Source organism: Podarcis liolepis (assembly GCF_965112155.1).
Source record: "Podarcis liolepis genome assembly, chromosome: 6".
In the NCBI taxonomy this organism is placed as follows: Eukaryota; Metazoa; Chordata; class Lepidosauria; order Squamata; family Lacertidae; genus Podarcis; species Podarcis liolepis.
This window is the reverse complement of record NC_139559.1, coordinates 44,946,662-44,973,287: the sequence shown is the minus strand read 5'-3', so window position 1 is coordinate 44,973,287 and position 26,626 is coordinate 44,946,662. Positions and strand designations below refer to the sequence as shown.

General features: G+C 39.9%; 1 protein-coding gene across 19 annotated transcripts in view; it reads left to right on the top strand.

Annotated features, from left to right (window-relative positions):
* The window catches only part of ANKS1A (ankyrin repeat and sterile alpha motif domain containing 1A), a 112,143-nt gene that overhangs the window by 13,936 nt on the left and 71,581 nt on the right, over positions 1-26,626 (top strand). For 13 of the 19 annotated variants that reach the window (XM_083509159.1, XM_083509157.1, XM_083509169.1 and 10 more), the window contains exons 2-9: positions 7,765-7,845; positions 9,811-9,967; positions 11,742-11,804; positions 21,035-21,331; positions 21,927-22,002; positions 23,108-23,209; positions 23,891-23,983; positions 25,208-25,401. In XM_083509159.1, the coding sequence (XP_083365285.1) occupies positions 7,765-7,845; positions 9,811-9,967; positions 11,742-11,804; positions 21,035-21,331; positions 21,927-22,002; positions 23,108-23,209; positions 23,891-23,983; positions 25,208-25,401 (1,063 nt within the window). Of the gene's footprint in view, positions 1-7,764; positions 7,846-9,810; positions 9,968-10,205; positions 10,266-11,741; positions 11,805-21,034; positions 21,332-21,926; positions 22,003-23,107; positions 23,210-23,890; positions 23,984-25,207; positions 25,402-26,626 lie in introns of those variants that run through there. The other 6 variants (XM_083509160.1, XM_083509158.1, XM_083509171.1 and 3 more) reach the window with 2 other exon arrangements.

The window sequence follows — 26,626 nt, the reverse complement described above, 5'->3', positions numbered from 1 at the left end:
GTTGATAGTTGTTATTTGTACTAAATTGAAATCAAATATACTTCCACAAACAGTTTCATGAATCCCCCCTTTGGGCATTTTAAACAGGGTACCATTAAAAAAGGGGTGGGTGTTAAACAGTTCTCCCATTGTTCAGGTGTGAATGGGAAAGAAATCATGCCTATTGCAAAGGCAATCCAACCAACATTCCCTATTTTGCCATGTTGCCACAAATTAATTGCCCCCCTCCACACACACACAGTGCTTTTTGCATCTGTCACCAGATAGACAGATTGCATTTACTGGCATCATGTCCACTGTACTATATTATTTATCATTATTAATTTAATTTCTTAAGCACTTACTACCAATAATCATGAGGTGGCAGTATGAAATGCAATGGTATAAAATTAAAATGACACAACTAGCAATTATTCCAGTGGTTCTCGAACTTTTTTCTCTCAGCCACATTTTCAGATTTTTTTTTCTTGCACCACACCATATTTTGCATTGATGAGAAATACACTGGAAAACAAAAATAAACAACTCCTAGCAGTGCTTGTTTTTTATCATAGAACACAGCTACAGTACTTCATAATATGATCATGGGATAGCCAGAAAGTATGAAACAATACAGCTACATAAGACATTAATCATTCCCAAAAATATAATGATAAATGAGCCTGTTACAGATGTAATTTTATACAGTATATACAAACTCAGTGAGAAGTGGGAGCTTGCTATCTTGCACACACATTGCTGACCCAGAAGTGGCTCTGGAATAGGACGAAGGCAGGCTGGGCTTATATGTTCTTTGCAGTAGAACACAGGCGTCAGGAACAGAACCCCTGTGCAAAATGGTCACTATTTGTACTATACCCAGTGCTTTATTCTGGTATTCAGCTGTACACATCACCACCACCTCCCCCCCCCCCCAGTACCTTGTGATAAGGTAAATGGAGGGTGGGATGAGCAAGCAAGCAACCATGGCTAAAAGCGGAAAGGTTTTGAATAAATGATGCAAAAAATCTGATATACTTATTGGGGGTTCCCTAACCAACAGTACTGCATCAAAAGTGCCAGTGCCCCCTGTATCACAGTGAGTAAATTAATGTTTAAAGAAATTTAAGGCATGGCCTCCCACAACCTACCCCATGTGCTAGCTTTTTATTTTATTTTTTTACATAAAATACTTGGGGATAGGATAGGAACCAACATTTCATGAATCTGGGGGGAAAGTAAAACTTAACTGTGGCAAAGTTTATTGGAAGTTGTTGTCTAACTTTAAGACTGCAGTGTGTCAGTGCTTAGGTACAGGGTGGAACTTGGCTGTAGACCCTAAATTTCAGAAAATGCATTAAAATTAATACAGCCCAAGGTGGTAACTTTATTCACCCTTGCATGAATTGCCTCAATGCAAACATGATATTCCCCAAGTCTTGTTGTGTTTAAGGAGTAATCTCACTCATCTTTTGGCCTATTACGGATTGTCCCCTATAGTGTGCTAATACCTTTTTCATTCTGTTGATGGTTCTCTCTCTCTCTCTCTCTCTCTCTCTCTCTCTCTCTCTCTCTCTCTCCCCCCCCCCACACACACACACAGAACAAGACTAGTTTTAAAATAAGACTAGGGCTTGGCAAGTTCAATTAAAAAAGGTATTGTTTCATATTCTAATTCAGCGTGTCCAAAATGAACACCACATACAGTACCCGTCTAAACTTTGTGTTTGATTCTTTTAAAAAACCCTCATTATGTTGTGGAAGCTACATGATCAAACTACTTATGTATATCATGGTGGCATATTTTTGAGCAAGCAGCTTGTAACAACGGAAGTACAAGTGTATGGGGCAAATGTGTTTTTGCCACCAATAACGTATAATTACAGTGATATTATGTCACCGTTTGTTAAACATTTTATGTAACTTCCTGTTGCAACTCTTGAATGTCTGTCTTGAACTTGCCAACTGCCTAACTATATGAGAAGTGGTACATATCTTATGAAGGCAGCTGGCGATATGATGGCTGCTGTATTTGTTTCTGACTCAATTTGTGTGATTACTGTATTGCACTACAACTTGAATATCAGTACAATTAAATGTATAAAGGTAGTCATTTATATGTTCTTCATGGACTTGGTGGAGACCCATAACTGGGTACTGTGCCATATCTGGACCTTTGTAGGGGTGGCACTCATGCTTCACCTTTCATAGGATTGATCTCTCCACATGTTTCCAGTAGCAGAGCAAATGCTCATGTCACAGGCACAACTATTGTTTGATTTCTTCAGGTAATCAATTCAACATTATTGGTTGTGCATGTAATAGTTATCATGGGCATTCAAACTGGAACTGCTTATGATAGAGGAACTGTGCATTACATAGGTACTGCATCAATGTTCTATGTTTCTGTAAAAATATGTTTGTAATTCAAAGCATTGTAATTAAGAAACTTGAGATTGCTGCTTTTTTCAAATGCAGTGTACTCTAATCTCTGTGTATTAGACATTCACAATTTCTGATGCTGGCTGCATCTTGCCTTACTATACCATACAACTACCTTTGTAGGAAAGGCTGGGCCTTCCCATACTTGAGCTCCTAAGCGATATTTTTTTATGATTTAAACATTGTATTTTTAAATTTTTAACCCGGCCTGGAACCTCATGGTGAGTAAGCACTCACATTCTGCTTGGCCAGTGCATATAGGGCATTAAAATGGCATGAATATTAATCAGGGAACTTAAACCAAGATAGTGCAGGTTCTTACAGCTCATTTATGTATACATGATAGAATGTTTTGGAATCTTATAAACTCTGTATAAACATAGTCATAGAACAACTTCATTCCAGGGAAACTTAACCCTGGGGTAAAGCACAGGAACTCCTGGAGTATCTTGCTGCTCTGAGTTTGGGGTAGTGTGCATGATGATGATGATGCCTTAGTCATAAAAATGACTCGCAAACACAATAACTGCATTGTACAACAGTCACCATAGTGCTATCAGTTCTGAAGCTTTACAGAACCGTATTGCCGGAAAACGGATCTCTACCCTGAGAATTAGTCTTACAAGTACAGGTAACTCCCATTTTGTGCGAGTTTGAGGCATGTGCAACTGCTGATGTATGCACTATTTTTGGCCCTGGAAGGGGGTGGGACGGGCTTATATGTACCCCACCAACACTCTAAATGACCCGGAACACAACCCCCATGCAAATGAGTTGCCTGCATGGGCTTTGTATTGTGTGCACTGTATACAAATGTAAAGTATTGAAAACATGCAAGTAAGTTTGCAAAACCTGTCATCAGTTGTAAGCTGCATTGTAATGCTGTTACTCGTTCAGGTATATTGTTGTTGATCTTTTATGCTTAGATCCAGAGGATTGTGAGCTGATGTGTGCTTACACAGCTGGGCTTTCCTGCCGCCACCTCAAATCTGCTGCAGTACCCCAAAAAAGTATCTTCTGAGGCTTGAGAGACCAAACAGGATGTGGGGTGTGGGTGGATGTACAGTTGGGGGGCCTCAATGGAAATTGAACACCCCTCATCTTGTGTGAAGTGCATTCTCATTGTACAAATGTCTTCTTTGGTCCATCTTGTTTTTTCTTAAGTACTGTATATAATTCTTGTCCACATAACTATGTAAATATAACAACTTTGGAAGTTTCAATGCTACAAGTATCTGTTTATATGGATTATACTATTGATGATAGCTGGTTACAAAAAATAATGCTAACTGTTGACATGCATATTTAAACAAAGCCCTATACTTCTTAGATCTTTAACTTACTACATAAACATATTTTTGAATTGTAAGCTTACGGACTCCATAGCATACTTGACATAAAGGATTCAATATAATTTGTGACAAAATTTCAAATTACATACAACTACTTTACTGGGTTTAAAAAAAATAATAATCTTATGCTCTGCCATTGTGTCTTGTATCCTATGCTGAGGTGGCTAAAAGGGAACATAAAATATAAACAAGACAAAAACAGAATTAAAAAAGAACTTTGCCCAAGCCAGGGATAAAATAAAACAGGGATTTCCAACTCCCAAGAGACTGTGATCTACTCCCAGAAAAAAAATTATGGCAGTGATCTACCCATTTTTTTTAGGGGGCCAGGTCAAAGTTGTTGAGCTTTTTTCTAGTGGGGAATGTCAAACTTTTTTTTTTAGAGGGGGCACCGAATTTGCAGTCTTTATTTGTTAACAGGAACGCCAAAAAACAGAGCTGGGCAGCGATAACTCTATCTTCCGTTTTAGCGACCCTGTGCGTATGAATGACACAGCGAGGGGCCGGGGCCGGAAATGACTGACCAATATCACCCGGGGGACCGACCAAGCAACCAGTATCATCCGGGGATCGAGCTGTCAATCGCGGTCTACCGGTTGGACTTCCCTGAATTAAGAACCAGTGCCTATCAAGCTGCATAAAGTTTTGTTTGACAATGAAACACTGTTGGAAAGGTTGGGAAGATTACAGTAGGGGTCATCAATGTGGTGTCCTATCAGCCTCAGCTAACATGGGCAGTGGTCAGGGATAATGGAAGTTGTAGTCATCATGTTGTCTGTTACCCATATACTGGTGAGGAAGAGCCCCAAATTTCTGGACTGCCTCTTCCAGCACCTTGCATGTTGAGGTTAAAAGCCATGGTGAGCCTAGTAGAATCCCATAGGATATCATAAACATATGGCCATGACATCATGTACACATCTCCCAGTACCACATTCTGTATCACACTCTGGGAAGGACCATACTATTGTAAAACAGAGCTCCCAGCACCAATACAAGGTGTGCTGCTTTGGGGAGTACTGGCCAGGTTCAGCCACTCAGGACTGCAACCTCGTCCGGGCCTTGTCTTCATATTAAGTGTCTCCCAAATAGCCCAGCTACAGCAGCCTCCTGATAGACAACTGATTTTACAAGGGGGTACTGGGTCTGGTGTTAAGCTCTGTGCCTCTCCTCATTCCCCTTGTGTCAGCTGCCTCTGCTCACTGCTTGATGCTGCGCTTTAAGCACAATGTAGTGGCTGTATTTCTGCATCTGAAATTTGTCCTGTACTCAAGTGTTTCCTGAAAATGCAGGTGTCTAATTGCTCTCTTCCAATGTGATGTTGAGTTATTGGCACTGTTTTATGTTTGCCTTTTAATCAATTGCACATCCACTTCGTTGCTACTACATCCTATTCGCTATGCTTTTTCAAATATAAAGTATATATATTTTCAGTCTGTTTCAAAAGCAGACTGTATTTGGAGCTTATTCTTTTGACAGCCCATCCTAGGACTGTATCCTTGTCCTCTGTAGTGATCTGATTCCCCCCCCCCCCGTTCTTGCATTCATGGAGGCAGCATACTCTGAGAAAGGTGGCTTTACTGATATTGACTTTGAAGAGTACAGTATTTTTACAGGAAAGCAAAATTATCCAGACATACCACTTATTTCATTGCCCGGAGGGATGTAAACTTCACTGCTGTATAGGATCAAATTGCTTGGCTATATTCTGGTAAGGGGGAGAGATTGCTGAGAGCTGCTATAATTAAATTGGTTTTAGGATAAAATACATGCACGCCTTCAAAACATGCTTGATTATTTTACTTTGTTTCTCTCTTCCTTAGAGCTATTCTTTGTAGCATGATGTGCACAAATGACCTGTCCTTTCTTTTACCTTCTATTTATATTTACGCTTTGGGTCAAATAGCTTATCTTTGTATGTTTCCATTATCTATGACCAATAGGAAAATGAGTCCCCCTACTCTAATATAATGGCTTGTAAATGTGTAGAACTACCAGTCAAATACAAGGCGTTTTTATTTCTAAGCAGTGGCTTTTGTTGAGTCCCTTCTGCCTACTTAGTATCTAGGGAACCAGGATGCATTGGGATGGGAATTGTAACTCATTTCTTGTTGTAAAAGGGAGGCATTCTCCTGCTTTCCTAGAGTAGGCTTTTTTTTCTTATCTGCATGGAAAGCAAGCCTCATGGAAGCACTGTGAAGTAACTGCTAGGGATGTCATCTGAAGATGATTGTTGCTTTGCACCACTGTAGTAGAGCTTGCACAGAGGGAGTGTAACCAGGAGTATCTTATGATATAGAGGTGTGTTCACTTGATGGCATACTTCAGGCTTGTGGAAAGAGCCCCCTCCCCTCTCCCACTGCCCCAGATTAAATACCCAGTTTAGATTAATTGCATACTGTGTTTGTTTTGTGCTCCTTATTTCCAGAGTGCATTTTTTTAAAAATAAAAAAAAAATCCAATTTATATGGAGAGGATGCTCGCTCCCCCGCTTTGGCAGATCTGCCTCCTACTCGGCTTGTGTTGGCAACTAATTACCTCCTTTGTTTCAAAATTCCTTGGCATCAATGTTACGTTTGAAGTGCTAAATAAATCTTGAGTTATCAAAAGCCTCTTTTCTGCTAGAAAAATGAGAGCATAATATTAGAGCATTACACATACCAAATGTTTCCTGTTCAAGACTAGAATATTAAGTGATGCTTAGGCAACAGTTCAAATTGTGTGTGACAGTGTAATTGGCAGTGAAGCTTCATTAAATGGTTACACAGTTTGAGTAATATCTGAATTAGCTTTATAATTAGGAGCTGTAGGTGCTTGTCATGTCACGTTGCCTTAAGTGTGTTGACTGTCTTTAGACTACTAGAAAATATGTTACTATTTTCCCCTATTAGCTCTGGCAATAAAATGAGCTTCTTAAAGAGGTCCTTTATGCCTCCCTTCGTTTTTAAGAAATAGCTCAGGCTAGACCATGGCATATTTTGGATTCTGCTCTTTACTCTTTTCTTACTACTCTTTACTTTCTTTTAAAGAAAGTATTGGTGCTTTCACTGGCAAACACATTTATAGCCAGGAAATTGGGTGCACATTCTGAAGCATTAAAAACCGCTGAAATTAAGGTTCAGTTTCCTTTAGGGTTCCTTCCAGGTGCTGCTGCGATAGATAAATGAGATTAGATAAGTATAGAGGGTGCTGATCTCCCGAAAGCAGGATTCAGTTAACAAACCCTGTCCTATATCTAAATCAAGATGCTTGATGGTCATGGTCCTTAATTCAAGAAGTTAGAAGAAAACATAATATTGTTTCAGCTTTATTCTTAAACTATATTCCTATAGTATTCAGCCAGCCAGCATGTTTAGGTGGGTAGAAATGTACCTAATGAACTTGTAATTTCATATTCTTTGAGAGAAACTAAGTAATATACAAAATTTCATTATTGGATGGCTACAAATCAATGGAATGATCTGCAGTCCAGTCTGCTAGCTAGATCAGCCTAGATAGGCACAAAACAGTTCTTTTCTTCAGAAAATATTTTGTGAGTATTGTAAGCAAGCATTTGATGTGGGGTTAGGAGGATGTTCATGAAACCTGATTCCAAACTGTTTGGGGCATTAAAGGGCAAATCAGCACTTTGAACTGGACCTAGAAATGTATGGGAGCCAATGCAACCAGTACAATTTGGGGGGGGGGGCGCCATGCGAGATCTTGCCTCCCAAAAGCATTTGCACAGCACCCCAAAACATGTGTTTTTGGGTGTGTTGTGCATGGCCCTGAAAAAGTGTTTCTTTTTGGCTCCATGACCTTTCACGGGTCACATGACTTGCCCTAGAGCACAGACGGGGAAGACCCGCGTCCTGCTTTTGGGACTCAACATGTTGGAGCGTATGCCATTTTATGGTAAAATCTGCAGAAACCTTGCTTCAGTCTGGCTTTACCTTTCTTTTTGCTTAACTTGATGTGTCTTATGTCTTTATGCTGTATTTTTATTTTACAGCATATGGAGAGGACCAAATGTGAACTGTGTTGACAATACCGGATATACTCCATTGCACCATGCTGCTTTGAATGGTCACAAGTAAGCTACCCATCTGTGAAATAACAATTTGGGTAATTTGGTAGTTTAAAAGTTAAAACCTATTGCAATGTATGTACCATTTCCCTATTAATCTATGTGAACTCTACCATATCTATTGATCCATGTGAACTCCACCATATCTAGCACATAATAGATCACCAAAGTTACACCTGCTTCGAGACAGCAGTGAGCTGTACTATATTGCTGAGTTTATCACCACTGAGGCCTGAGTGGGGTTTACATTAATTCTCTATATCAAAATGAGGGCTGGAGGAATTCACACAGAATTGGTCTGCTGAACCTCAACAACATTGAATCAGTGGCTATTCATATCTCACATTGACTTCATCCGCTAAATGCCAGCCCATATTTCAACCCCTAAGATGCTCTGGCTTTAATTCTGAGAGTATGAAAGAGAGGGCAAGTCACAACTCTTAAGGCAGCTCTAAGGAAATTGATTCATACCTTCATACTGTTGCTTCTCGTGTTCCAGATCAAATACCAAAGTAGGGCTTTTTCAGGGGTGGGGGAGAGTGTCAGGATTCAGTTACTTTTCCTGATAAACTTTGCATATCGATTCCAGTGGGGTGAGAGATTGTTCCACAAAATGGAATTGTAATGTTTAGAGCCAATACATTTGCTTTATGTCATTTATGTTTCCTTAAGTTTGAACTGTTAAAAACAAATAAACCGTTGCTCAAATATCAATGACAATTTACCCCATAGATGCACTTTTGCAAACTCTTGAAGCCTATATCAGCATTCCTAAATACTGTTGTGCTATGCAGATTGTGTGATATCTTCATTATAGGCATATATTCTATTGCTTGCTGGAGTAGTTTATCAAAGCTGAGCTTATGGCAGACTTGAAAATTTCATCCAGTGCTTCTCAAGCCATTTTCTGAACTCTGTCATTGCAGTTCTTAACCCCTTAGAACCTTTTAGTATCTATATTAGTTACACTTAACTGCTTTATAGCCCCACTATGCTGCTCCACCTTTCAGCCCAATTCCTGTGCCCTCCCCAGCATTAACAAACATTTTACTACCCTCTGAGACAACTGGACTCACAGCTGTCACTTGCAACCCTCTATCCTATACATAGGCACCCCCATAGATAGATAGATAGATAGATAGATAGATAGATAGATAGATAGATACTTTGAGGGGGCGGGCCCCCTCAATTTTCGGAGGGCGTTTGGGCTCTGTCCCCTGGCACCTTGTGACATCACATGTTTGATGTTGCATCAGGCCCCACCCTCATCCTCTGGAGAAGCCGACACCTCTGATTCTATAGCAATTCCCTCCATTCTATAGCTATGGTACTTACACCTTTGTAACTAATAAGTTATGTAAGACAATTCTGATATACTGGTATGTTTTGCTGATATACTGGTATGTTTTGCTGTTAACTTGATCAGTATTGATCTGCTTACAGTAGATTTTATGCTCTTAGTGTACATAAATTGTACAAATAAAATTCAAAATATACTATAGCAGTGAAACACCAGCCTTGTTCAAGCCATTTTGATGCAAGCATAGCTAGGTTGTGAGCATTTAGGAGTTCAGTTGCTTGGATGAGCCTTAGCTCAACTTTAGAGATTAGTACAACCCCGCCCCCCTGCACACTCATGTGTAGCTTGAGTGATTAAAATAAATTATTCCAGTCCACTTCCTCTACAATAAGCTCTACTAACTCTCTTCCAGTAAGTGTGCTTTGGATTGCAGCCTTATTTTCTCTGGGTGGAAGGAACTACAAGGCTGCTTTCATTTCTGTGGTTCTAAGCAGTCCGTAACTGAACACCTGAATCCAAAAATATTTTGAAAGCTGAATCTATTCAGACTGACTTATAAAATGTATTCTCAATCATTCTGTTTATGTATCTTAAATCAGTTTTCTTTTCATTATTGACTCTCATCTAGACTTACTCTAAATATCTCACAACATCATTTCTCCTCCCTACAGGGATGTTGTGGAAGTTCTTTTAAGGAATGATGCATTAACCAACGTGGCCGACTGCAAAGGCTGTTATCCTCTTCATTTGGCAGCTTGGAAAGGAGATGCTGAAATAGTGAAACTACTAATACACCAGGGGCCATCTCACACTAAAGTGAATGAGCAGGTCTGAATATGTTTCTTATTTTCATGCTTTTAATAACCTAATAATATTAGGATTATTCTCCAGGAGAGTGAGAATCTATGATACTCAGCATCTATGAGACTCAGATTTATTCAGGATTTATTGCATGGCAAGGAGTTAAATGTTAAATACTATCTCTACGCAGGAAAACAAATACCTGTCTTGAAAGCTGCACTTCTGGCCGGCCACCTGATTAGAAACTGTGGAAGTAAGCAGTACATGAGCTGCAACATGTGCAGGATGGAAGGATGTTAACCATTGCTTTTCTTCCATTTGCTGGGTAATTTGAAACTTGGTGTAGTTGATGTACCAGTTCCTTTCTGTGTTGGAGCCAATTAAAGTAACCTTAGTCTCCTTTAGTCATGTTTTTGTAGCTGCGCTTAGTTTGTTCTAGTACTTGTGCTTGGCAAGCTAATATTGTGAAGTTCATTATAGTAAAGCTTTCACTTATTCATTATTAACCTACTAAAGAGCAGTGATTCTACTCAGGTGAGAGGGGAATATGTACTTGCCCCAATTTTAAAAATTGCATTCCAATTGACTTGCATCTTCTTTTTAAAAAAATGCTCCATACAATTTATATTTATCCTGGAGAAGCTAGCAGAATTACAAAATTACTATTAAAAATCCAAATGTCCTTTACACCCCCACTTTACACACAGTGAAAATTAAATATATATGTTGGTTAGTTTAGTCTGACTACTGCAGAGAATCGAGGTTTTTTCCTGTTCTAGTTTTTGTGTGGAACACTGGTCTTTGGGGTATTTGTATTCTAATACTATTGAATTATAACTGGTTGACAAATTTTCTTCAGATTTCTTGCAACTAAGATAGCATCAAATTAAAAAGGTACTAGTGTTCAAAGAAACTGAAGTACTGGGAATGCCGTGGAGTTCTTTTTTACCAGGTGCTGTTACTGCGGCCTGGCTGGAGGTCGCTCTGTACTGTGGGCAGTGTGTGTGTTTTATCACTGTGGGTGAGACTTAAAGTAATTGAGGATATAGTTTTGTAAATATTTTCACTTCCAATAGAAAGCATCACCCATGCTGAACCACACAGTGACTACTTCAGCCAGTGTGGACCACATTGGAACTAGGATGGGATGGGCAGCACACTTTGTTCACAATTAAAGATAAAATTCCATGATTGTGGGGGTTTAACAGCTATGAAGTCATGTAGCTTTCTAATGTTTCCCATAAATAGTCTATTATAGGAATACAATCTCTAGTTGAAAAGAAAGTCGGCAGTGCTGTTCAATTGCTGATTAGTAATATTCTTCATATGAAAATAGCTAAATGTGTATGTTAAAATGGCCTTTGATTATATTGTTGGCAAATCTTTTTTTAAAATTTTGGCTGGGCTCATCATGTTCTCAAGCACAGCTGTGATCATTTAGTTTGTTCCAGTCAACAGCCTTTAAGTTTATAACACTGTTCACCATTCTCTAGGGTTTATTGGAAGGGGCCATATGAAAGTGAATGATCTTGCAATCTGTGGCTAGCATGAGACAAAACATACAAAAAAATGTTAAACAGTGAACTATAAAAGATTGTCATGTAACGTTTGCATGCTATCTTTAAAATGATGTGCATGGTGCAGATATTGACAGCTGGAATGGCCATTGTGATTAATTGCTTTTCATTGGAATGAAATATTGTCGTGTTCTGTCATTCCTCCCGTTCAGAGTCACTCACTGCTTTGTTGCTATATCTTGCCCATTTCATCATCACGTTTTCTTTTCCTCTCCTTTTTGTAGAATGCTCTTGAGATCAAAGAACTCAAAAAGTACGGCCCCTTTGACCCCTATATCAATGCCAAGGTGTGTACTTCTCTGCCACTATTTCACTACATCATTTCTCCGCGTTGTATTTTTGTGCTTCTAGGTGCATTATCATCTCGTTGGTTGATGATGCCTACTTGTGAGGTGGGGAGGGTCATGATTGTAAATGCAAACGATTTACTGTGGAATTTATGTTAAGCAGCCTTTGATAGTTTGGATGGGGGAATTCTACTTGATATTTAGTGGGGTTTCCTCCCGTTCTTTGATATTCTATAGTTGGGATGTTGGTCGGTCCCAGCCGGGATGCAGAATTTCAACAGATGATTTCACAGTGATTCAGTATTGGCTCCCACATTTAATAAGAAAGGGATAAATAGTGAGAGTGCTTGTTCCACACACCACTCTAAACCTTTATTGAGGGTCACATTGTAGAATTCCAGAATATTTCTGGTAATGGTTGACTGAGAACAACAATACCTGTGTGTATATGTATCCTTTCTTGCTTCACTGGTTGCATTGTGGCATCTAACTGTTGCTTTGTCTCAGTCTTGCCTATATCTCACCCTTGCTTCTAGCAGTTCCTCATTTATAAAGTACAAGCATAATTTATGAAACAAAACTTTTGAGAATCATTGAAGGAGATCTGAGGTTACTGCATATGCAGTCCAGTAGTATATTTTGAACCACACTATTTAATTGACTGTTATAATCAAGCTCCAAAGAAATAATATAAAGCAGTCTATTTAATACCAGGGTGACTGAGCTCTTCTGTTATACCTACTCAACTACTGTTAAGGGCAATCTAAAACTTTACTGTGCTTCATCTGCATGGCTTTACATACACTAAAATTTGATGGTTTGAAATTAATTGGAAGGCACTTTTGCAAGTAGATTCCTATTACAGGAAATGTGGGATGTAAACTATGCACCAGAGCTTTTAATACAGTATGACCCAATCATTAGTATAGTAAATGACCTACTGTGATAGGAATAATAATGCATAAGTTCTGGTGATTGCATCACTAAATTGCTTGCTTGGACTATGCCCCTGCCAAGTACCAGTGAGGTTCGGGGGCATTGGGGTTCTTCAGAAACTGTTCTCCCCACTCCCTTGGCACTCATAAAGATTGTATACATCTATGATACATGTAACAGCCTTTCTTATGGGATCGTGAAGAACATGGTGGCCAATATTTGCATCAGCCAGATGGTTTTTCCTGGTGCTCCTGCTCCCATGGGAATTGTCTACAAACAGAGGAAGAAGGGAGGCATTTTTTTTGCTAGTTTCCCAGTGTCCCGACTAGAGGGTTGGGAAACCATCTAGAAGAAATGTTGAGAGGGGCTTGGACTGCATGAAGGAGGGGAATTTTGTAAAATCTGCTTTCCCTCCATTAGTAGATGTTGCCTTCTGGATCAAAAGCTTTTCTACTTCTGCAGGGGCAGCATTTGGATACAATCCCAGTATTTTAAATAATTAAGGAAGAAGATCAATGGATTTAAACCAACTTTTCTCTTTGGTGATTCATATATTTGGTTACTCAAATAATTAAAATTGGTTTGCAACTAAATAGAGCACTGGGTTGCATCCAGCAACGTTGTTTCATTAGCTCATGGAGTTCTACTTGTGCAGCTTTCTCTCCTCCTCTTTCCCCATATGCCCTCAACCCTCCAGAGCAGATTCGAAGGGATGCATGAGGAGAGGAGAAGGAGGGACAGTTCTGTTGCGCACGTGGAAGTCCAGAACAACTTTATTTGATACAACCCATTTACACTATCCAAGAGTGTAATCCAAAATATTTGGTCATACAGCCTATGCACCTTTTGCACCACAAAACTTAAATCTATGTAGAACAAAGAGGCAATTGTGGAATCGAATTTTGTTTTGGCTCTCTGGACACATGCAAGAACACAAAGCAAGATCATTTACTTGAAGTCTAGCGCTAGGAGCCAAAGAATCATGAAACTGATCCCTTGAGTCTGAGCAGGCTTTAGGCTCCCCCCCCCAAAGTGGCAATTTTGATATGTTGAGGGAATTTTAACAACAGCAGCAATGTCAAAATCCACAAGGCTAATGTACCGTATTTTTCGCCCTATAGGATGCACTTTTCCCCCTCCAAAAATGAAGGGAAAATGTGTGTGCATCCTATGGGGTGAATGCAGCGCAACATCCCGCTGTCCCCAGACCTGGTTTGGAGGCTGGCGGCGGGGAGAAGCCCGCTTCTCCCTGCCGCCAGCCCCACAAGCTTGGGGGACAGCGGGGAGGCGCAGCGCGCCCAGGCTTAGCTTCGCACAGCTCTCCACAAGCCATGGGAGCCCGGCGCTGGGCTCCCACGGCTTGCGGAGAGCTGCCTGTTCTGTGGGTCGGGGGAACCTCGGGCTTCCCCAGCCCCGCACCTGGGGGGGAATAATTCCCCCCCCCTAAAATTAGGTGCGTCCTATGGGCCGGTGCGTCTTATAGGGCGAAAAATACGGTAAGTCTCATGTGACGCAAGTCTCCATGGCTTTCAGATGGAAGGACTGGTGGTTACTGAATAGCTGCTTTTCTCCATTAAATGGAAAGTAAATGCCCATGCTGTTTATGGAGTCACAAATTTTCACAACTTGCCATGAAAATATGATGCATTTTATTTGTTTGCTTGTTCTTTTTATATCATGCCCTTCCTCCCATTTGGAGTACAGGGCAGCTTCATATTAGAAATCATTAAATATCCATCTAAGATAAGTGACAGTCATAAAATCATTACATAAGATACAGAAAAGCAACAGTGCAAATGCTAAAGGGACCACATATGAAATATGAAACAAAGCCTGGGGTGAACAATGTTTTGACTTTATATATACAGTAAATATTCACTGTGGGAGCAGACAAAATATCCTCTGCAAAGAAGTTCCATAAATTGCCTTGTGATGCTATTTTTGCAAAGCCACACTCACCTGATATCAGGTGTGCGGCAGGCAAAAGACATAGCTGGACCAAAAAGGGTTTTGCAGGCACCATTTATAGGGCACTAAGCTCAGGACTTTGAAATTGCTGTGTGGCTCTTCACAACTATCAGCTGATGGTCAATGCCTGCAGAGAGTCATGTGCAGTGTTTTGAAGCTCCAGTGTTCAGTTGATTGTTGGGGCTTCAAAGCACCACAGACAGACCTCTACAAGCCATGTTGGTGGAAACTGGTCACCTCTTCAGAATGATGTGAGTTGATTGACAGGTGAACAGCCCCACCCACCTGTCAAATTTTACTTGTAGGGGGGTTGAGGAGATGAAGATTTGGCCCACTGGCTGGATCCAGTTCCCCACCACTAGTTAATGGATAGATCCAGCTTCTATGAATTGAACACTTAAAAAGGCATCTAAAAGTTCCTTCTCCCCATATGTTATGCTGGTTGATTCCATAATTATATATTGTGCATAATTCTATTTCCTTTTGTCAGCCCTGAACCCATTATTAGCGAATTTTATTGGATGACCACAAATTTTGGTACTGTGAGAAATGGGCAGGTTTCTTTGAATCCAGTTTCTCCATGCCATAACTCTATTCATCTATATCATGTTCCACCTCAGTCATTTTTACTCCATACTGAAAAGTCCTTAACACACAACGTACAGAAACTTTACTTACATGAAGTTTTTATTTTATAATGGGGAAATGAATCTCTTGGGGGGGATTCTAAAGTATTCAGTTCTAAAGTCTAACAATTTACTTTTGATGTTTGTGCAATCATTTCTATATTTTAAAAATGAGATGTAGTGGGACAAATTTTCCAGATAGAGGGGAGGAAATGGCAAATAGTTTCAAGCAAGGGTAGTGCTTGTGGTAAGGGCAGATGTATTGAGTATTCACATATGCAGGCTACCCTGAGTCAAATATGCTTATGCCTATGAAACAGAGGCAGTATGCCTCTGAATACCAGATCCTGGGAATTGCAGATGAGCAGAGCACTGTTAACGCTCATGTGCTGCTTACAGGCTTCAGAAAGGCATCTGCCTGGTCACTGTGAAAACAGGATGCTGGACTAGATGGGATATTGGCTTGATGCAGCAGGCCCTTCCTAGGTTCTTACATAACTTTGCATTCCTATGACTTAGTGAACTTTTAGACATAATCAAATTTTAATAAGGACTTAATGTGCTTTTAAAATCAAGTGACATTTCAAACCTAATCTAGGTCCCTTTAACATGTATAATAAATTAGGAAATTTTAAATAGTAATTTCATTTCTCTATCACAAATATCCTTTGTTAAGCATTCTGCAGGAGCAGAAAAAACCTAAAACTATAAACCTGCACAGAATGCATACAGAAACAGTAGAAGTATACCATTTTGTATGCCCACCAGTAGTGCTTTCAGTTGTACAGTAGGTTGTCATACAGTGAAAGCTTGCTTCAGTCAGGTTGATTTTCTTCTTCTTGCTTTTTGCTTCCTTCTGGTGGGACTTGCAATAAGTCCATTCATATGTCAAGGAGAAAAAACTTCAAAACATATTTTCTCCATTTAAAAAATACCTCAGAGACTTATTTTGACCCTCTCCACATACACGATGTAACGTTCAATCTTGAATGTTATAAAGTACAGTGGTACCTCGGGTTACATACGTTTCAGGTTACATATGCTTCAGGTTACAGACTCCGCTAACCCAGAGATATTACCTCAGGTTAAGAACTTTGCTTCAGGATGAGAACAGAAATTGTGCTCCGGCGGCACGGCGGCAGTGGGAGGCTCCATTAGCTAAAGTGGTGCTTCAGGTTAAGAACAGTTTCAGGTTAAGAACGGACCTCCGGAACAAATTAAGTACTTAACCCGAGGTACCACTGTACAAATGTAGGCCCCTGACTAATAGAGGGTTGTGTCTTTTTTCCCCTTTGCTCCAGTCTGCTATATGACAAGCAACTGCCTTTTTACATGTGAATCCCTTGGTGCGGGTTTGGGGGGGGGGACTGGAACAGGGCAAGAAGGAGAGCAAACATTATTATTCCCCTCCCCTAGTTTCCCCCTTCCCTTTTCATCCCCAACCCACACTTCCTTGTCCCAGTGCAAGTAAGGAGAACCTGCTTCTGTATGCTTATCACTTGTAGGATTAGGAATTATGATCTTAAATCAGATGCATTTGATATCTAGAGGTTGCCAGTCAACAGTACATTGCTTTCAGTGGAGTGCACACTTGAATGTGCATTGGATGGGCATTCAATTTACACTCACCATTTCTGATCTAGCATCATGAACTTTGTGGCTGCCTGTTGCAGCCCATTGCTCAAGCCAGAAGTGGTCTGTTTGGCATGTCTCCAGAGCATGGGAAGAGTTCGGCTCCAATAATACATACTCTCTCCCAACTGCTATACCTGTCAGGCCCAAGGAAAACAACCCACTTGGCACAATGGCTTGTGTCTGCATGCTATCTGCTGCCAGTAATCAGAGGCAGTATAAAGGGTGCATGTATGCACAGTCCTGACCTGCCAGGTGAGTGGGGGAGATAATTTTAAAGAATAAGTTACCCATCTACATATCTTTAGTGTGTTGGTGTTTTAATATGTAGAGAACCTACTTCAGATCTCTCTTTTCTTGCTGCTCAGCATGTTCACTTGTTGCATATGTCTCATTTGAAAATAGCAAGACTGATCTCTAGATTTTTAAAAAATATACAATATGATAGAATGGTTTTTTTAAAGACTTGCAAACATTTACTCTTAATACTGCAAGACTATTTACTATAGTCAAAGGTTTTAGCAGGTTCCTTAAAGGCAGAAAATCTGAATGTATTAAATTCTGTATTCAGGCTTTCCAGAACCCATAGGGGTCAAAGCTTGTTATCTGCTGCAAGGAACACAGTCCTTTACATAAATTCTCTAATTTCCAGCAGCATTAAGGCTTGAAATGATTATTCACCATCATTTCTCCAAGGATAGGAAGCTACAAGTAGAGAAAGCCTCAGGAAAGGGAAGAACTAACTCTCCAAGGTTTCATGCAGTGGCCTGGGACAAGCTGGGGTAGAGATCAGGCTCATAACTTGATCTTGCAAGAAACACACAGGCAGTAGCAGCCAGAAGGTAGAGAAAGAGGAGCATTATATTGTTGATAAAATGCATGAACAGTTCACCTCAGTAGGGCTATTGAAGAGGATGCAACAGTGCATGAACTGTTGGGGTTCCAGTACTCCAGGATCTGCAGTGCTAAAGTGCCTTTCTTTGCCCTGTTATCAGTGGAGACATTCATGTCCATAACAATAAATAAACAAGATTTATCTATACATGTTATATGCATTTTCAGCTGACTGTAGTGTGGTGTAGTGGTTAAGAGTGGTAGTCTTGTAATCTGGGGAACCAGGTTCGCATCTCCGTTCCTCCACATGCAGCTGCTGGGTGACCTTGGGCCAGTCTCACTTCTCTGAAGTCTCTCAGCCCCACTCACAGAGTGTTTGTTGTGGGGGAGGAAGGGAAAGGAGAATGTTAGCCGCTTTGAGACTCCTTAGGGTAGTGATAAAGCAGGATATCAAATCCAAACTCCTCCTTCTTCTTCTTATATACCATTAATATGAATGACAGTGACTCTAGATGTAAGCTGATATCAGTAGTAGTTAACTAAACTAGATGTCTAGCAGGAGATTGTAGAGATGTAGTCATCCTTAGGGCATGTCATTTTAGAGGGTTAAACTTAATTTTTTCAAATTTCTTCGGGGGGTTCCTTAAAAATATGTTTGTGATTGGAAAACATTTAGCTTCGTAAGTACGTTTGATGAAGAAGCACATGAACTGCTTTTGGAAAACCAAACATTTTTAATTTTGCCTCCTTAAAATGATAGTGCTTTATTGTTTTTATGCTGTATTTTTGTATACTGCTTTGGAATTCTTAAATATTAACTGGTGTTGAAATACTTTTTAACAAATAGATGCATTCAAATGAAAGACATTCCCCAACCTTTTACTTTTATGGGGAGCAGGTACAGAAAGAACTTGCTTTTGGCTTCTCAGGCAACCGGGAATATACTAGAGCCATCATTTTTTCACAACTCCTTACAAGAAATTTCTGAAGTTCTTTGAACCTGAGGCTCTCTGACAGGAGAAGATAATGCTTTAATTCCATCCGAAAAATTATTCATTTTTCTGCATTAATCAGCTCTAGCTGATCTGTGAGGCTGAAAGTTAAGTGTCCTTATGGTTTTGGGGTGTGAGGAAAGGATTAGCCTCTTAAGGAGTGGTAACTTCATATTTATTATAAAAATTCCTTCAGAACCAGATGCTGAGCTGGAGCAGAAAACATAATATAGCTGCTTTCCAGAGGCTTAAAAAGCTAATAGGAGCTCCTTTTTAAATTATAAATTATTATGTGCATCTCAGATGAACCTATATTCTCATATTGTTTATATGCAAATTTAAATGTAAATCGTCTATTGATTAAAAACAGATTAAAATAGGATAATGTAGCTGCTTTAAATATTAATCATACACATCTTCTTTTCTTAGTATCTTCTTGTCTCTTCAATTAATATTAACATTAACTAGATATTAACAGGGGCATGGAGGGGAAAGACTACAATCACCTCTGCATAATACTAGATGCTGTAAAGTATACAGAGTAGGATGAAGCCAGCACTTTTGATTTATTTTCCTGGTGTTGTTGACTCCTGTGGCACATGATATATGATTCATATGTAATGTTCTGTCAGAATACATCAAGATTCTTTGGTGTCTGCTCTTAAGTGCTACATCTTAATTATAAACCCTGAGCCATATGCCCTCTCTCTTTATTCCTTGTGAATTTCTGTGCTTGCTCTTAATGTTGCATTACCTCATCTAGTTTCACCTTTGCTATAAATCTCGCCCCCCCCCCAGCAATTCCTCAGCTTGGGCTGTTACTTTGCAATTCATGAGCACTTGTACTCACCCCCGCCCCCAGTTTTTCCGGGTTTTTGCATACGTGTCACTGTTCGTATTAATTTCCTTTTTGTTTGCAGCATGCTATTAAATAATGAGCTCCTGAATGTAGATCTGAGATTCTTTCTATCTTAGCCATTTTTGCCATGCTTTCATGTGGTCCAACATACTACAGCAAAACATAGCATGCAGGATTAAACTATGAAGTACTCTATATTACACCTAGTCCAGTGCAAAACTGCCCAGCTTTCAAAATTCTAGTATTAGTGTATTTTTGTTAAATTGGAGCATTTCTGATAGAAGCAAGCTCAGGTTAACCCACTCAGCTCAGCTAGTTACATACATAGTTTATGTATCTAAGTTTCTCAACCCTCTTTCAGTAGTGCCTTCATCTAAATACCAACTAAGATCTGAAGAGTTGCTTAGACTCCTGCAAAGCAGGAGTGACATTTTTGACTGCTGGCTTCCCCATACCATATCTGGATAGCTCAGTTGGTTAGAGAGTGGTGCTGATAATGCCAAGGTTTCAGGTCTGATCCCCATATGGGACATCTGCATATTCCTGCATTGCAGGGAGTTGTACTACATGATCCCCAGGGTCCCTTCCAACTCCACAATTCTATGATACCACAACTGAGTACAGTATTTGAAGCTTCCTCTTGTTTTCAAGAAGCAGTTGTGGCATAGGGGCCTACTGCTCAAGAGAAGTCTGACTTACAGAACTAGTTTCATAGTTCTTTGAATCACAATAAGCTTCTTTTGCTAAAAAGAAGAAGTAGTAGTAATAATACAAGTTTAATTTAACTGCAGGCAAGTTCTATAGACTTTTATAAACAAAAGTACAGTGGTACCTCGGGTTACAGACGCTTCAGGTTACGCGTTTTTGGGTTGCGCACTGCACCGAACCCAGAAGTACCGGAACATGTTACTTCGGGGTTTCGGTGCATGCGCAGAAGCACTAAATCACAACCTTCACTCTGCGGGTTGCGAACGTGCCTCCTGCACGGATCACATTCGCAACCCGAGGTTCCACTATATAAGCAAGGGAACTTGCAGCCATTGCATTGTGCATTAAAATTATGTTTTTTGAAATCTGGATAAATACGCAAAGTTGACACACTTTGATTGCAACATTGATGAAGTAAATATAAATATTAGGGGAGAATTATGGAAGCATTACTATTTCTCTCACAATGAACTATTGGGCTGTGTACTGTTGACTTCTGTCTTGCTTCATCCTTTTATCAATGTGGTACTGCATAAACCTTAGGAAAGAATTTGATCAAACCATTTTATTATAGTTCTATTTAAATCAATGACTGCCTATGAGTTGGTATTTTAGAGATGGTAACAGTCTCTCTTAATCAGAGTCCTAATGGTTTTTGTATTTGTGTAATCTCAGAATAACGACAATGAGACAGCCCTGCACTGTGCAGCTCAGTATGGCCATACGGAAGTGGTGAAGGTTCTTCTGGAGGAGTTGACTGACCCTACTATGCGAAATAACAAGTTTGAGACTCCTCTTGACTTGGCTGCACTCTACGGGAGATTAGAAGTTGTGAAAATGTTGCTCAATGCTCATCCCAATCTTTTAAGCTGCAATACTAAGAAACACACACCTTTGCATCTGGCTGCTAGGAATGGCCATAAAGCTGTAGTTCATGTTCTCCTGGATGCTGGCATGGATAATAATTACCAGGTACTTTGTTTGGGAGTTTTGTGAATTTAATATTGAAGTAATGTTCTGGGTATCGGATATTGGCATTAACTCTCTTGGGAGAGGTACTAAGTTAAATGAAACCTAATCAGAGCTCTCCTTTGGAAATGCCATGAGGATTACAGGGGTTGACCTGCAGGTTCAGTTCCAGACTGCTGTGATCTCTCTGGCAAGTTCAGTTCCAGACTGCTGTGATCTCTCATAGCAAGTTTACAGAAGCGGCTGCATTTTCAACTAATTTCCCAACCTTTCTGTGTTACTGCTCCTTTCACAAAGGGAAACACACAAGATTCTTAAGACTGAATTAGAGGTGAAGTAGCTTCTGGTGTGGATTAGAGGTTAAGTAGTTTCTGATTGATGTGGTTCAAAGTGATTACTCGTAATTTTGAAGAAGCTGCCTTAAACACTAGAATCTCAGTACTGGTAAAGAAGCTTGGGGGATTTTTTTTCTAGTTGTGGATGAGCTGTAGCAGCTGGCTTTTGTTTGTGAAATGAGTCCTTGCGTATGTAAAAGTATTGCCTTCAATGTTCTCTGATTGCATTCACAACTTGGATTCATGCTGTGTTTGATTTACAGACGGAAAAAGGCAGTGCTTTGCACGAAGCTGCTTTATTTGGCAAAACAGATGTAGTACAGATACTGCTAGCTGCGGGTGAGACTCTTTCTGCTAAAATGATGTATCAGTTGCACTGTGATCTTTAGACTGTAGTGAATGTTTGAGGAATATTTTTTTTTCTTTCATGGCAGACATCCTGCAATATAAGCTGTATTTAGGCCTCTGAAGGTCTTTCCCTCCATCAGCCTTTTAAAAGTTATGTTCCATACCCAAGCACCAATGTTAATAAAAACTTACTAAAACTTCACATTTAACAATCATAGACACCACAAATCAGTCCAAAGAGAAAAGGTCTTGCTATACTTCCCAAACTGGTTTGGGGGTTGTTATGTGTCTTGAAGGAAGAGAATTTTATAATTTTGGTCTGGCCATCAGAAAGACTCTTTGCATAGCTTTGTCTGGACAAGGCTGCAATAATTTAGGACTGTGTTCTCAGCAGATTCAGAAATTCTGCGATAGGACAGATATTATTTTTTCTATTCCAGAATAGTATGTATTCATGTTATAGCAAAAATAGCAAAGATGAATAATATTATCGTGGTATAAATTTATACCATAATAAAATTGTTAATCTTTAAAGTGTCCCTGGATTCTGTTTGGTTTGGTTATTTATGTAAGAAGCCTTATATTAAGCAATATAGTGCAGCCATAATCATTATTTAGAGGTCAAGAATTTGTGCACTACAAATTCTCCCCACAGTTTGCTTTCACCACAATTGAGTGCCAAATTTACAACAGGATTAATTACATTTAAGGTTTGTCAGAATCAGATTTTAAAAAAAATATAAAACGAAAAGCCTTTACACGACTTTAGGATTCCTGAATTGCTTTAACTGTTGTATGCATCAGCGCAGCAATACTAAACTACGGTTAAAGCAAGCCTTGGAAGGAAGGCAGAATGCACATGCAAGAGGGGAGGAAGAGATTACACCAGCCCTGGACTTTTCTTGATGTTTATATCAGGGTTTGAGCATGAAAATGTTTTATCTGCGTCAGACATCTGACCCGGATGCTTGTACATCTTTTAAGTGTTCTGTTTTGCAGTTCACAATTTGGCCATGAGTTTTTTTAATGATAGACTGTGTATAAAGCCACATTTTAATGAAAAATAAATTGTAACCCTTTCTATATATGTCTTAAGGCATTGATGTGAATATAAAAGATAACAGAGGCCTGACTGCTTTGGAGATTGTGAGGGAGCTTCCATCTCAGAAAAGCCAACAAATAGCATCTCTCATTGAAGGTAAGTCACTTGTGCAACAGGGCTTCCACTCCCCCTCCTCATCCCCCCACCCCAAATTTGGCTCTGGCAGGAGTTGGGAGAACCCTTAGAGCAGTGTGCGAGTAGAGGAGAGGAGTTCTCATTCCATCTGGCAAGCTGCATTGCTTGCACAGAGGAAACGATTGAAAGAGTGTGACGTTGAATTCCACCTAATATTATTGTACACATGCACAAAGTGTGGTGACTTAGACAAACTGAAGCAATTTATAAAGTTTTGGGTTGTTTAGTGAACTCTAATGTGGGTCTGAAAACTGACTTCCAGTAAAAGTGTGTGTGGTGTATGATGAGTATTAAATTTGATTATTTAGCACTTCGGATTTCCTTATCCAATTTCAGATGTGTATGACTATAATACACCTTGTAATTGGCTCTTGACGTGCTGTTGATGGAATTTGCATCATTAACTTATGCCATCAATGAGAAAGCAAGGCCAATCGAAGCATTTGTTTCTAGACATAATAGGCTTAGTACTATTTGACTTTTTGTCAAATTTGTAGCATCCAAGTATAATGAGCACATATTAAATTTGTCAGTTCTGAATAAATTAAAAGTAAGCTGGTATGTTCTCTGTAAGACATCTACCACTGCTGCTTCTAAATATTCTTCGTTTCTACAGCTGACTTGCCCTTTTTATTTTTTCAGATTGCACAACAGGGAAGAAGATTGCAAAAGCAGAAGACAAGACACCGCCAGCATCAGCTACCTCTACTGAAACCTCAGTTCGTGTCCCCCAGGGTAAGAAATTGGGTGGAAAGGAAAACTTTAGTTGTAGTCAGTACCTATTATAACACATGCTCTTGCAGGGTGTATGAGAGGCATGTCTCATACTGCAACAAGTACTGAAGTAATTTTATTGAGGTTGCTGTGATTATTTGTAAGCATGCTATTTTCTAGAGTCTGACTATTAATGTTTGTACAGATTTTTTGGGCGGTACCTATAAATCCAAGAAGGATGATTTTTAGCACCCACCACCAGTATTGCTTTATTTGTTGAATAGTTGATATAAAGAAAGATTAGAACCCAAGAGGCTGAATTTTTGTTAATCTGCATAGCAAGGGAATAAGAGAAGACAGTTAAGTTAAATTTGTGCAGGTGGCTATTTCACTGAATGTGATATTGCACCCATGTTTGCTTGTCTGGCACAGTCATTTAGTACACTGTTGCTTACTGCCCAATGATATTATCCTTGCTTCTCTTTTATTCCCTTGTACCTTCATCAGATCTAATGTTCTTTCTGTTTAATTTCTGCAATCTGGTGTCCCTATATTTTGCATGTTTTCTGGGCCTTTTCAAATCCCTGTGTCCCTGGATCTTTTCCAGTTGTGCGTCAGCATGGGATGACTACAGCTGTGGCTTAGGGCCCTCATATTTATCAGACCTCCTCTCCTGGTATGCCCTGCAGAGGACCTTAAGGTCCATGAATAATCATAGTTTAGAGGTCCCGGGCCTAAGGAAGTCAGATTATCTTCCACCAGGGCCAGGGCCTTCTTAGTGATGGCTCCGACCTGGTGGAATGCTCTGTCCCATGAGACCAGGGCCCTGTAGGATTTAACCTCCTTCCACAGGGCCTGTAAGACAGAGCTATTCCGCCTGGCTTTTAGTTTGAATTTAGCTTGATCTTTTATTCCCCTTCCTTCCTTCCCCCCCCTCCCCTTTTTATGAAGATTACCCGCTCTGGGATCCCACAGCTAATTCTTCCCTGGCCTCCTCGCTGGCCCTAATTTAGCCAGCTAGCCCAGGTGATCATCTAATGTTCATTGGATGGATTTCCCCCTAAATTGATCTTTGAACTTTGAATTTATTCACGCTTTTATACTTTTATGTTTTTTGTTGTATCACAATTAAGTGTTTTAAATTTGTTGTTAGCTGCCCTGAGCCCAGTTTTCTGAACCAGGAAGGGCAGGGTATAAATAAAAAATTATTATTTATTATTATTTATCAATTTCTGTTTCCTCTAGGCAATGTGGAGAAAGCAGTGACAGAGCTGATCATAGATTTTGATGGAAAGCCAGACGAGTGTCCATATGAAGCCTTGTACAATGCAACTTCCTGCCATTCTTTAGACAGCCTTGCCAGTGGAAGATCTTCAGACAGAGATTCAGTGAATAGGGAAGCGGAGATGACCAGTGTTAAAGTGACAGGAGTGAGGCCTGTATGTAACCTGATGTGTGTTGTCTGTTTCCTTTTTATGGAAAGTAGTCTGGGATATATCTCCAGGCCTGTGCACTCTCCACACTTGCAGTAAGTTGATAGCCTAGCTGTACAGTTTGACCATAATATTAAATAATTGCAACAGGCTTTGCTTACTGAGCAATTGGAAGCCACTCCCTGCTGCATGTGCTACGCGTGATGTTCTCCCAGAGCTCTTGAGCATTATAACTTCATGATGTGATGGCTATCTGGATTTTGGTGAAATTCTACACCAGTATATTTGGCTGTTGAATGTGTTCACTGTAATGAATCTCTTCATGTTGCTCCTGCTACCTCAGGTTGTTCACTGAGTTACAAGGAAAGAAGCTTGTGCAGAGCATGACCTTCATTTAAATATTTTTGTTTTCCATCCAGCTTTCCTTCATCCAAAGAATGTTGAATGCCAGGCTTCTCTGTCACATTGTTAGTTCGTGATTTTAGTTTGGGAGCAAATCAATAATTTACAGAATTTGTAGATGCAATCCAGTAGGGGGAGCTTGGGGGCTTTACAGAATAATTGTATAGCTTCAGTATAATTATATAGCTTCCCTGAAAGCAGTCTTGCCTAAAAGGATCTGCGTTTGCTGGATCTAGTATCTCAAGGTCTGTACGGACTGTGGAGCAGATACAGTTGTGTATTGGAAGCATGCTACCTTGCCTTCATTACTTAATAGCTTCATAGAAAACTGTAGAAATACACATTGAGCAATAATGGAGCAGAGAAAAACAGACAAAAGCTAACAGCTAACTGAGAAGAATAGCACTATAGCCTAGTGCAGTCTGGAATCTACTAATAAAGCAAAGATTGATTACTCCATATCATAAGCATACAAATCAATGCAAAACCACACAGTGAACTAAACTTGAACATGGATTGGTTTTGCATGGGCAGTCTTTGTGTCAGACAGGCTCATCTTATATCTGGGGCAAGAAGAACATGAGATGGACACAAAGCATGGCAGTTAGATGAAGATGGGCCTATAACAGGGAACACTGCAGCAGCGTGTTCTTGTTACTCATACTAGTGAGCAATCCTGATCAGGAAGCCTTTTATACAGACCAAGGAAGAACCACATCTTCTGGCATTTTAGGCAGCTTGCTTGTTGGGTGCCGTCCTTATAGTGTCTTAATTCGGTGTGTGCATGTCGATCTATAACCTTGCCTGACTCACAGCAGCAGAGCATATG